This window comes from Neltuma alba, unplaced genomic scaffold (assembly GCF_004799145.2).
Source record: "Neltuma alba isolate B1F8T4 unplaced genomic scaffold, ASM479914v2 tig00007271_pilon, whole genome shotgun sequence".
NCBI classification, from domain to species: Eukaryota; Viridiplantae; Streptophyta; class Magnoliopsida; order Fabales; family Fabaceae; genus Neltuma; species Neltuma alba.
The window spans coordinates 76,594-87,272 of NW_021634731.1; the positions used below are offsets into that span (position 1 = coordinate 76,594).

Here is a 10,679-nt window from a genome sequence, read left to right on the forward strand (position 1 = left end):
AATCATTTCGGAATTTTAAGGACTTTTTTGAAATTAATTCTCTTCTATGAGTTCTATGAGACCTGGGTGTAATTTTACCTTGTTTAAAAGATAAAAATATATATTTTAAAGTTAAGAAATTAAATTGGAATGTTATTAAAAGAATAAAAAAATATTTTTATTCCAAAAATATTTGACATTTTTCCCTAATAAACATTGACGCGCCTCGGGTAAAGTGTACTTCGTTGGGAAGAAGATGGTGCATACCCGCCTTCATGGAGAAATTGAGAAGGCTTGTTACGGAGATCGCCTACGCTCACAGTCTCGCTAAGCTTCCTCCTCTTCAACGCTCTGTCGTTCCTTTCCTTTCTGCAGCCTCTTCTACCTACAAGCTCGTCCTTTCCCTTCGCTACTATCTCTACGAAGTTGGCTTCTTTCAAAGGCACCGGTAATTCGTTTTTCTTTGTCTCATTGTTTTCTGTCTTTCTTCTCCTCTCCAGTGCTTTTTTTTGGTGGGTTATAAGTAAGTCAGTCGGAACATTAATGTTGAGTATTGTGCTTGTTCAATCTGGAAGGTTACCTCTACCTGTTATTAGTGTCGGGAATTTGACATGGGGAGGCAATGGGAAGACACCGATGGTTGAGTTCATCGCACTCTGGTTAGCTGATTGTGGAATTTCGCCTCTGATTCTTTCCAGGGTATTTCTCATCGGTTACGTTGTTTTCCAAGTTCTTAGATGTCACAGCCGTACTGGTCAATTTTATTTGAAATTTAGCTGGCCAGTTCAATATTATTTTTTTAATCTTTTTTAATACTGAACTGTTTATGATTTTGACCATGCTATGTCACTGGCTTGTTGTTCCAACTTTCAGCTGAATATAAAACCTGTGTATCTGTTGTCTGTTATTATTTACTACCGTAAAAATGCATGGTGCTTGCCATTTTTCTCCCCAATAACACTCATGCGATTGAGCAATTTGGCTTCATTCTTGAAATTTCATCGTTAAATTGAAAATTTTATATCATGTTATGGTTAACCAGGTCATTCAACTGGTTTGATATGATTCTTGAAATAATCTGATGCAAATATAATATATTTTCTCTCAACTGATTGGATCCCAGCACGTTTGAGCTGGCGGTACCACCATTAGAACTTGATAACCATAATAGGCACCTCATTTGGATTCTAACCAAGTGGCAGAATCTCAAATGGTTTCTGTCTGCAGTTGCTTGTCCTCAACTTCAAAAATCTCAGTGATGGAGCGCTTCTTCAGCACTTTCAATTATGACTTCAAACCCATCATCCTCACCAATTAGATTAGAAGAAGCCATGGAAATGAGAATAGCTAGAATGCTGAGTTTTGCACAACGCATACAACCTTTTGCTAGATATTATCAAACAAAAGTACCACCTCTACATCAAAACCTTCAATGTTATTGGCTCCTACATCCGTTTCCTAGATATTTTCAATCAAAAGTTCCAACTGCACATCAAAACTTTCAAGGTTTTTTGCTCCTGCATCCTGCAACTGTCAATCAAATATTTCAATTTTGCACCATCAGAAGCTTCCCCTATGTATCTAATTGGTTCTCATTAATTAGTAACTATATTTACCAAGGATCATGGAAAGAGGCCCTGGTTGTGTATAAACAAATTCGTTATGAAGGAATCTACCTTTTTAGCGTGATCCCTTTGTTACTTAAAGCTTGTGCTTCTCTTTCATTCTTTGATTATGGGAAGGCTTTGCATGCGGAGTCCATTAAGGCTGGTTCAGACAGTGATGTAACGATTGGAACCACATTAATTGGTATTTATGCTAAGCGTGGTGCTGTTCTTGATTCCTGTAAGGTGTTTAAATCTATGCCTGAGAAAAATGTTGTCACCTGGAATGCCATGATTAATGGATACCTAAAAAATGGGGACACAAATTCTGCATTAATTCTATTTGACAAGATGCCAGAACGAACAGAAGTAACTTGGAATCAGATGATTGATGGGTTGGCAAGGAGTGGAGATATTGTCACTGCTCGACAGTTGTTTGAAAATGGTCCACCTCAGTTAAAAAATGTGGGAACATGGACTGTGATGGTTGATGGGTATGCTAGAAGAGGGAATATGGAAGCTGCCAGAGAGATCTTTGAGCAGATGCCTGAGAGGAATTTCTTCGCCTGGTCATGTATGATTTGTGGGTACTCAAGGATAGGCAATGTCAAAGAGGCCAAGGCCATTTTTGGGCAGGTTCCTGTCCGGAATTTAGAGATTTGGAATTCCATGATTTCTGGGTATGTCCAGAATGGATTTGGTGAGGAAGCACTAAAAGCATTTGATGACATGCAAGCTGAAGGGTTTCATCCAGATGAGTTTACTGTTGTTAGTATTTTATCTGCTTGTGCTCAGTCGGGGCTTCTAAATGTTGGTAAGAAAATCCACCATATGATAAGAAAGAGAGCACTAAAGATGAATCAGTTTGTTCTTAGTGGATTAATTGACATGTATGCAAAATGTGGGGATTTAATCAATGCAAGATTGGTCTTTGAAGAGTTTACTGAAAGGAACATCTTCTGCTGGAATGCAATGATATCTGGTTTTGCTATCAACGGAAAATGTCTTGAAGTCCTTGAGTTTTTGGGCAGAATGGAGAATTCAAATGTAAGGCCTGATGGCATCACCTTTCTCACTGTACTCACAGCTTGTGCTCATGGGGGCTTTGTGAATGAAGCATTAGAATTAATATCCAAAATGCTGAAATGTGGATTGGAAATAAGCATCAAGCATTACGGATGCATAGTTGACCTCTTGGGGCGGACAGGGAGATTAGAGGAGGCTTATGAGTTGATAAAAAGAATGCCAATGAAACCCAATGACACAGTTCTAGGAGCAATGCTCGGAGCATGTCGGATTCATTCAGATTTGGAAATGGCTGAACAAATAATGAAGGATATTAGGGCACAAAGTCTGGACTCTCTTTCTGGCGATAATTCTTATGGTGTGCTTATGTCTAATATCTATGCAGCTTCTGAAAAATGGGAGAAAGCTGAAAGGGTGAGGATTGTCGAGGAGAATGAGGGATCTCAAAAGACACCTGGTTGTAGCTCAGTCATATTCAGTGGCTCAGAGTCTCAATTTTGTGTTGTTGCCAAGTAACAACTATTGTAAACTTGGGCATGGCTGACTGAGAAACGTGCAAGGAGCTTAATATAATAGTACTATCTTGGAGCTCTGCACCAAGACCAAATCTATTGCTGCTGCTCCCGTAATAGGTTTATGTTCCAATAGCTCAAGCATGCAGAGTACATGGAGTTAGTTTACTGATCACAGTTTTATCAGAGTTTAAGACAAGATGGATTTCTTTAAATAAATAAATAAAATATATTAAATTTTCATTTTTGATTAATTTATTAAAATCAGTATACTATGAATTGAAATCAAAAGCAGGGTGTTTAAAATTAGTTGTAAATCTGGCCATATGTTTTAACAATCCAACCTGGAAGAATGACTTTTGGCATAGTAATGTGACTTTGAACTGCTAAAGTACTCCTTAAATTTTTTGAAAATGAACTTGATGTCTGGGGAAGGGTATTATATTATGCAATTGAGCTTTATCATTTTAACATGATATGACTCCTTTCGTTTTCCGGTAGGATTTTCCAATGACCTGTGACTGGATTACTGTAGTTAATATGTAGATCATTATAATTTCGGAAATAGTAAGCTGATTTTAGGGGATTAGATTAGATTCAAATTATTCCTAATATCTCTCCTCACTGTCCCTTGTAATCTCCTCGATACACCCGACTCTATATTTTCATTGTACAGTACACTCAGAAAACATATTGGACTATTCAAAATCACAGTGGCTCCACAATTACCAGTAAAATAATGCCCCTTTTTTAACTCAACTATTGATAACATCCAAAATTTTCAGATAATAAATAATAGGAAACTTCTAAAAAGAAACCACCATATATCTCATTTGGCTCATTTGTAACCAGGATAAATTGTTTAGTTGCAAAGGCAGCATGTGTGAAAATTGAAATAGGCATACTGAATGATCTGCGTTTTTCATTTGCCCGGTTTTTAATTTTTCTGTCCTACAATGGCTGGATGGATGTGTTCTGTGACACCTTCAATGCTTAGCACTAACAGTCTCAGACTGATTTTTATTGAAATTAGCTGTCTCAGACTGATGGAGACTGCTGGTATCCTCTTAGAAACTAAGCTTCTTCTATGAGTTGATAGGTTAGAAATCTGTCCATGCCCCACATGCCCTAAAGTTACAATGAGTATCTTGAGTGGCTATATCCTGAAGTTAATTGAAATGCCAATCCTTCATGACAAACTAAAACTATAATTATAATGTATATTCAGTTCAGCTTTTAATCAGCAAGATGCACAGCCGAATCAATCTATCCCTTTTTGTGGTAGGGTTATGGAGGTGGGGATGAAGTCAACATGCTTCGAAGACACTTATCTGGGACAACTGTTCAATTTGGTGTTGGTGCAAATCGAGCAGCTGTTGCAAGTCATTTCATCCAAAAATATGGCTATATTAATGGCTATCAAAGTTCATGGTGTGAGGAACTTTGCCTTAGTAGGAAGAAGGAAAGTTATCGCGATTCCAAAAAAGTTGGAGTTGCAGTTCTTGATGATGCAATGCAGGTGATGCATTCATTCACCTTGCCCCTCTCCCCTTTCCTTGATCTATTGTCACATGACTTTCTTCTACATTATTTGTTTAAACATCTGATGTCCCTGCTAAGATATGCTCCTCAAGTTATGTTTGTTCTCAGTCTTGTCTGCTGCACTTTGATTGCTTGAGATTTAAATTTTTGGTGATAATTACCAAAAGGCATTTATGGCAATAAAATATTGTTACATTGACCTGCTATTAGCTCTAAATTCTATGATCTATGCGGAAGGCAGCATTGGAGCTTGTGGCGAGATTTGGAGATTGTAATGGTTAATGGATTAACTCTTTGGGGTAACCTTCAACTAATGCCACTTGGACCGCTAAGGGAACCTTTGACTGCACTTCGACGAGCAGATGTTGTTGTTGTACACCATGCTGACTTAGTATGTTAATATTTCCCCCTGCTGTTGATATAATTTTTAATTTTACGTGTTTTCCAGATGTACAAATATGATGCAACGAGGCTTATACTTTTGGGGATTTTCAGGTTTCTGAAGATAGTCTTGAGGATATCAAGTCAATTGTTCAAAAAGTTAAAGAGTCTGTTCCTGTTTTCTTTACTAGAATGGATCCATCGTACTTAATTGACGTGAGAACCATCAACTCCAAAGTACCCTTGAGGGTTGTACATAAAGCCCTTGCATTATGTGTTTCTGCAATCGGTTCTGCAGATTCTTTTGTGAAGCAGGTCCAAAAGGTATTCTTCCTTAATTTGTTTGTGATATGTAGAAGGGATGGGAAAGGAGAAGACAGAATGGAAAATAGAAGATAGAAGAGAGAATAGAGAAAGATAGAAGATGAGAGAGACTAGAAAGAACAGGACTCAATTTTATATATTCAAAGCCTAACTACAACAATCAATGACCATTAATTTATGGCCTACTTATAACAACCTACCTCCTTTAACTCCTCTAACTACCTCATTTATTTTGAATTACATATCAGTATGCATGAGAGTTGCTGCATGAGATGCTAGGAAAATGATCTGAAAAACCCCCCAAACACGGACATAAACATATAATGTGTGAAACAGTTCATCGTCTGCATTGAATCGCTGCAAAATATTAACTCACGGACAAGACCTGAAAGAGACATGCATTGCTATGAGTATAAAATGGTTTAAATGGATAAGTTTTTACTTTTCCTGGTTACATTTGGGCTTATTTGGTACCCCTGTCATGACCAAAGCTACCAAAATTCTTTGCCGTACAATTAGGCCATCATGTTTGATATCTATTATGTTCTAGCTCTTTTATGGGGATGTTTGACATATGTTTACTTTACCTCCGTGTGTATTTTTCACTCTAAATTGCAGATACCTTGATGCAGATGGGAGCTGTTTATGTTGATCGAGTTGATTTTAGTGATCATCATATATTTGATGCTGAGGTATAATTTTCCGCTTTGATGCATGACAACTATTAACACATCTCTGCATATCTGAACCAGCAGTGGGGAAACACTAAAAAGAAGCCTGAGGCATATATTAGGCTTAAAGCCGGCTTATTATGGTTTTTCTAGTCATCATTAAAGCACAAGATGTGGATGGAGTTCTTGGCGTTTAAATTATTTGATAAAGTTATGATGTGTGAATAATTCGCCCCCTTTTCTCAAACTAGCAACGCATCAGCTCCCTTTAAAGGATGGTTCAGGTGTCATTGCTTTATTAAAAACCTTATAAATATTGAAAAAGCTTAAAGGCTTTTCCCTTATAAATTCATGTCATACATTCGTGCTGCGCCACACAGCACTAAATAAATATGCAAAGGAAACCACACTAAAAGCATTAAGCTGCCCGCTTAGAGAATTTCATGTGTTTATTTTTCCCCTCACTTTTCTGCATTTAGAACTAAGCTGTTAATCTCATATGTTGGGTTAATACAGGATATTCAGATGATCAGAGCCAGACTTGGAGAACTAGAGATCAGGTTTGGTTTGAAGCCAATCGTCATAGTGACAGAGAAGGTAGCTAGAAATGTACTCTTGTCCATCCACGCGCACACACATGTATATGAATGTATAAATTAAGAAGAGTAACAAGTCATTGTAAGATTACAAATATATACATTTATACTACTATGATTAGTTACTCCTTTCACTTCTCTTCTAAAGTCACTTATCCCACTCACACACGAGCGCACTCAGACATTTATGCCCATACTTGAACTCATCTACTTGTATATAAATTCTCATCTTGCCAGGATTATGATAGGGACCCAGAGATCCTTAAACGATTAGATCCATTCAAAGTTTTTGTTCTCTGTTCTAAATTGAAGGTGGTGCCCTACTGCAACAGCTCAGAGGAAAGCTTCAAGAAGTGTCTGAGGGATCAGCTGAAATTAAAATTTCCTGTTGCAAATTAGCTAGTTTATACCTTATTTGAAACATTCCCTCACAAGCATGTGCTCAAAATATTCATATTTGTAAAGCCTCTCAGTATTGCAATTGAAGTTATTGGACTAGCTATTTATTGCGTCGACCATGATGGTCTAGGCTCGAATTAAAAAACGTTTTTGATTTGGATAGCAATCTAATCACGATCAAGAACTCAACATGCTTAAAATCAAGATTATGTTTTTATTTGGGGGGGGGGGTAAAACAGTTTTTTTTTTAAAAAAATAAAGATCAAAGTCTGGATAACCTTGCTTGATCTAGTTCTATCTTCTAATAGTCGCATGTCTTAAGGGTTTTGTATTTTTTAAACATTCCCACACACGCATATATTCCCACACCGCTGTGACATTATGGCACCGGCATTAAGGGTTAATGTCTTTCGTTCAGAATTAAGAGTTTTATATTTGGTTTGCTAGTTTAGTACTATCCAGCCAAATCTATGGGGTGAAAAGATATTAACAAAAAAGGCAAGTGAAAATGGTTAAATTGGAGTGTGTGATCAAGAAAATAAATGGACTATAATTAAACTTACTTTACATGCCGTCCCCTAGCATGTGTGGATGCTTTCTCATGTTCATATGGTTGGGTGATGATGGAACCTAAAAGGCAAAAAGGGGCACTAATTTGGGAATCAGATGTGGATGCTTGCTCACACTAACTGGGGAAACAGTTCAGATTGACGTCATAATGCTTAATGCTGATGGCAGGAGGGAAAGCTATTGGAAGATTTACAATCAAGTCTCATGTAAGAAAAATAATTACTAAAAAGTCTAATAACAATTTGAGCAGTCTGTAATGACAAGTTTTAGAGTTGAGAATAATAACCTATAAGACTTGTTTTGTAATTTTTTTTCTTTACACGAGACTTTATTATAATTCTCCTAAAACTACTGGGTTTCCGATCATAAAAGAAGAATCATAAATGGATAGAAAAGGGGGAGATTGAGAGAAAAGATTATGATTTTTGGGCTTTCCTTTGATTGGATGAGTGGGATGAATGGGAGCAGACTTGAAAGAGTACATAAAGTTGCCCACATTAATGGCAGCCTTGATCATTTTATGATGGCATACGCTGTTAAAAGTATTTTGATTTGACGGCACCCGATCAGTTCACTGCAGCAACCACCAAAAGTTTCTGTGTTTTTTTAAGTGGGTTGAACTGTTTGGGTTCGCTTTTTTTTTTTGGGCCAAAGTTTGGGTTTGCATTTAAGATTGGAAAAAGACAGCTGAAATTAAAAAATTATAAATGAGAACTCATGATAATATTAGTATAAGTTTTGACAATAATAATATAGGTTTTGACAATAACTTTGTGAATGGGCTCTTATGTGTAATTTTTCTATTTCATTGATCTTTTGTTTTGCGATTTTCCTTTTAAAGTTCTTTCTACGAAGAAAATGATTTTTTTTTTTTAAAAGAACTGATGTTGATTTTTTTTTTTGGGAGCTGAAAGAATGGGATATTGGGATTTTAAGAAAGCCCCTTTTTCATTTTTTTTATTTCCATTCTCATTTTTACTTCATACCTAATTAAAAAAAATTGAACATACAAGTCTATTTTTTTTCTTGTTTCTTTTCTAAAAAGCAATTTCATAAATTAATGAAATATTTTCTGTGGACATTAGCACTTGGCAGCAATATGGCTCGCTCAAACGGGCCTTCAGCTACCCATAGGGACCCAACAAACGAGAACAAAAGGTCAGCCCATTTGTGCAAAAGAAGCCAGTGAGGCTGGAAGGGGATGCGAAAATGACACTTAAACTTAAAAATCTCAAAATGGTCATTTAAATTAACAAAATTTCAATTTAGGTATAAGTGACTAAATTGGGATTTGAAAATTTATTGAAATGACCATTTTGCCTTTTTTTATTCTTTTAATTTTTTTTAAAAATCAAAACCCTCACTGGCCGGTTAGTCCCTAGAGCTTCAATATTGATAGCAGCTGTTGGAGTTCAAGCGGCGGCCGACAATTTTTTTTTTTTAGAATCACAATTTCAGTAGCATAATTAACAATTTTTGGAATGTTATTAACAAGTTCAGTGTAGTAGTTAACAATACGTTTTTTTAGGAAATTCAAAAAGTAGTATTTTTACAATTTCAATAACGTCGTTAACAAGTTTTGTAACTCTATTAACAAGTTCAGTTTAGTATTGAATAACAGGTTTTTTAAAAAATTCAAAAAGTGATATTTTTACAACTTTAGTAACACGTTTAACAAGTCATGTAACGGTATTAACAACTCTCACAACTTTCATAGAGAGCTAGGAAAATTTTGTTGCACAACCAGAGCTAATATTAAAGACATTAACCTTTATGAGAGTTATTAATATCGTTACATGACTTGTTAACCATGTTACTGAAGTTGTAAAAGTATAACTTTTCGAATTTTCTAAAAAACATGTTTTTAAATGCTATATCAAACTTGTTAATAGAGTAGAACTTGTCAACAACGTTGCTGAAGTTGTAAAAGTACCACTTTTTGAATTTCCTAAAAAACCTATCATTAACTGTTATATTGAATTTGTTAATAATGTTACAGAACTTATTAATTGCATTATTGAAGTCGTAAATTTTTTTAGAAAGAATAGTTATCAATTGTCGAAGCTCCAACGACCGGTCGTTGGCCAGCTGCTGAACTCTGGCAATCATCAAGATAGTGAGGGTATTTATTTGTTTTTTTATTTTTTAAAATAAAGAGTAATATGATCATTTCAACAAATTTATAAATCCCAATTTGGTTACTTATACCTAAATTGAAATTTTACTTATTCAAGTGGTTATTTTAAGATTTTCAAATTTAAATATTGTTTTTGTGTCATTTTCCCGGGAAAAAGAAAGGGAAAGAAGCAGGGATGATTGTAATGTTAACATAACAAAATGCGGTGAGCGTGGATCGAACACGCGACCTTCAGATCTTCAGTCTGACGCTCTCCCAACTGAGCTATCCCCGCAGGTTGGTCAAAGTTTAGACATGAATTTATTTATTGTTATGGCCTCACCTAACTACGGGCCAAGTGGAGGAGCTCAACTTGCACCTAGGAACCGACGGAAACTCGAACCGACGGCACGAGGGATTTCCCTCTTTGCCTTCGATCTGTATGAGATCTCTGATTTAGGAAACAAGGTGTTCCTTCTATGATTTATTTAGTTGGCTTGATTCTTCTTTTGGGTTCCTGCAGGCATGGTAATAAAATAATTCCTTTTTTTTTTAATTATTATTATTATTTTGATGACCAGAACAACGTTTTTTCATTTTGCTCATTGGCGACGAAATGGACTATTTGAAAACCTCTTCCCTTTTTTTTTTTTTTTTGGTTTTGTCGGGGGGTCATTGTTAACTTCATGATTCCACATTTTCTTATGGCGATATTTAAAGATAATAATGATTATTGATGATTCTAGACTGATTTCATATAAGAATTGGCAGCGTCATTTGTTTAGCGAAGACTGCTTTTGGGTGGATCATTTAACTATGATGACAACTTTTATATCCTTAATTAACCACTATTTTTAAGTGAGGAGGCAAGTGTTGATGAAGGAAACTAGATTTGTTAATCTCTTATATTTCTTCGTTTATAAACGAATTCCAATTTTTAACTCAAAAAAACGCTATAT

General features: G+C 35.8%; 2 protein-coding genes and 1 non-coding gene across 3 annotated transcripts; 2 read left to right on the top strand and 1 right to left on the bottom strand.

The window, feature by feature from the left end:
- Nucleotides 1–254: 254 nt before the first annotated feature.
- LOC114752195 (probable tetraacyldisaccharide 4'-kinase, mitochondrial) lies at nucleotides 255–7,200 on the top strand. The gene is made up of 8 exons (XM_028940922.1): nucleotides 255–427; nucleotides 555–678; nucleotides 4,407–4,640; nucleotides 4,905–5,054; nucleotides 5,159–5,368; nucleotides 6,001–6,060; nucleotides 6,556–6,636; nucleotides 6,873–7,200. The coding sequence occupies exons 1-8, from the start codon at nucleotides 255–257 to the stop codon at nucleotides 7,032–7,034; spliced, it is 1,194 nt and encodes a 397-aa protein (XP_028796755.1). The 3' UTR covers nucleotides 7,035–7,200.
- Nucleotides 603–4,400, top strand: LOC114752194 (pentatricopeptide repeat-containing protein At3g21470). Its single transcript, XM_028940921.1, has 2 exons — nucleotides 603–678; nucleotides 1,207–4,400. The coding sequence occupies exon 2, from the start codon at nucleotides 1,266–1,268 to the stop codon at nucleotides 3,123–3,125; it is 1,860 nt and encodes a 619-aa protein (XP_028796754.1). The 5' UTR covers nucleotides 603–678; nucleotides 1,207–1,265; the 3' UTR covers nucleotides 3,126–4,400.
- Nucleotides 7,201–9,942: 2,742 nt separating the features above from the next.
- On the bottom strand, nucleotides 9,943–10,015 carry TRNAF-GAA (transfer RNA phenylalanine (anticodon GAA)). The gene has a single exon. It is a non-coding gene; the product is annotated as a tRNA-Phe (tRNA).
- Between the last annotated feature and the right edge of the window lie 664 nt (nucleotides 10,016–10,679).

Coding starts and splice junctions, on each gene's coding strand:
- LOC114752195 (XM_028940922.1), top strand. CDS start 255: ATGGAGAAATTGAGAAGGCTTGTTACGGAGATCGCCTACGCTCACAGT. Junction 428..554: donor GGCTTCTTTCAAAGGCACCG/GTAATTCGTTTT, acceptor TCAATCTGGAAG/GTTACCTCTACCTGTTATTA. Junction 5,055..5,158: donor TTGTACACCATGCTGACTTA/GTATGTTAATAT, acceptor GGGGATTTTCAG/GTTTCTGAAGATAGTCTTGA.
- LOC114752194 (XM_028940921.1), top strand. CDS start 1,266: ATGACTTCAAACCCATCATCCTCACCAATTAGATTAGAAGAAGCCATG.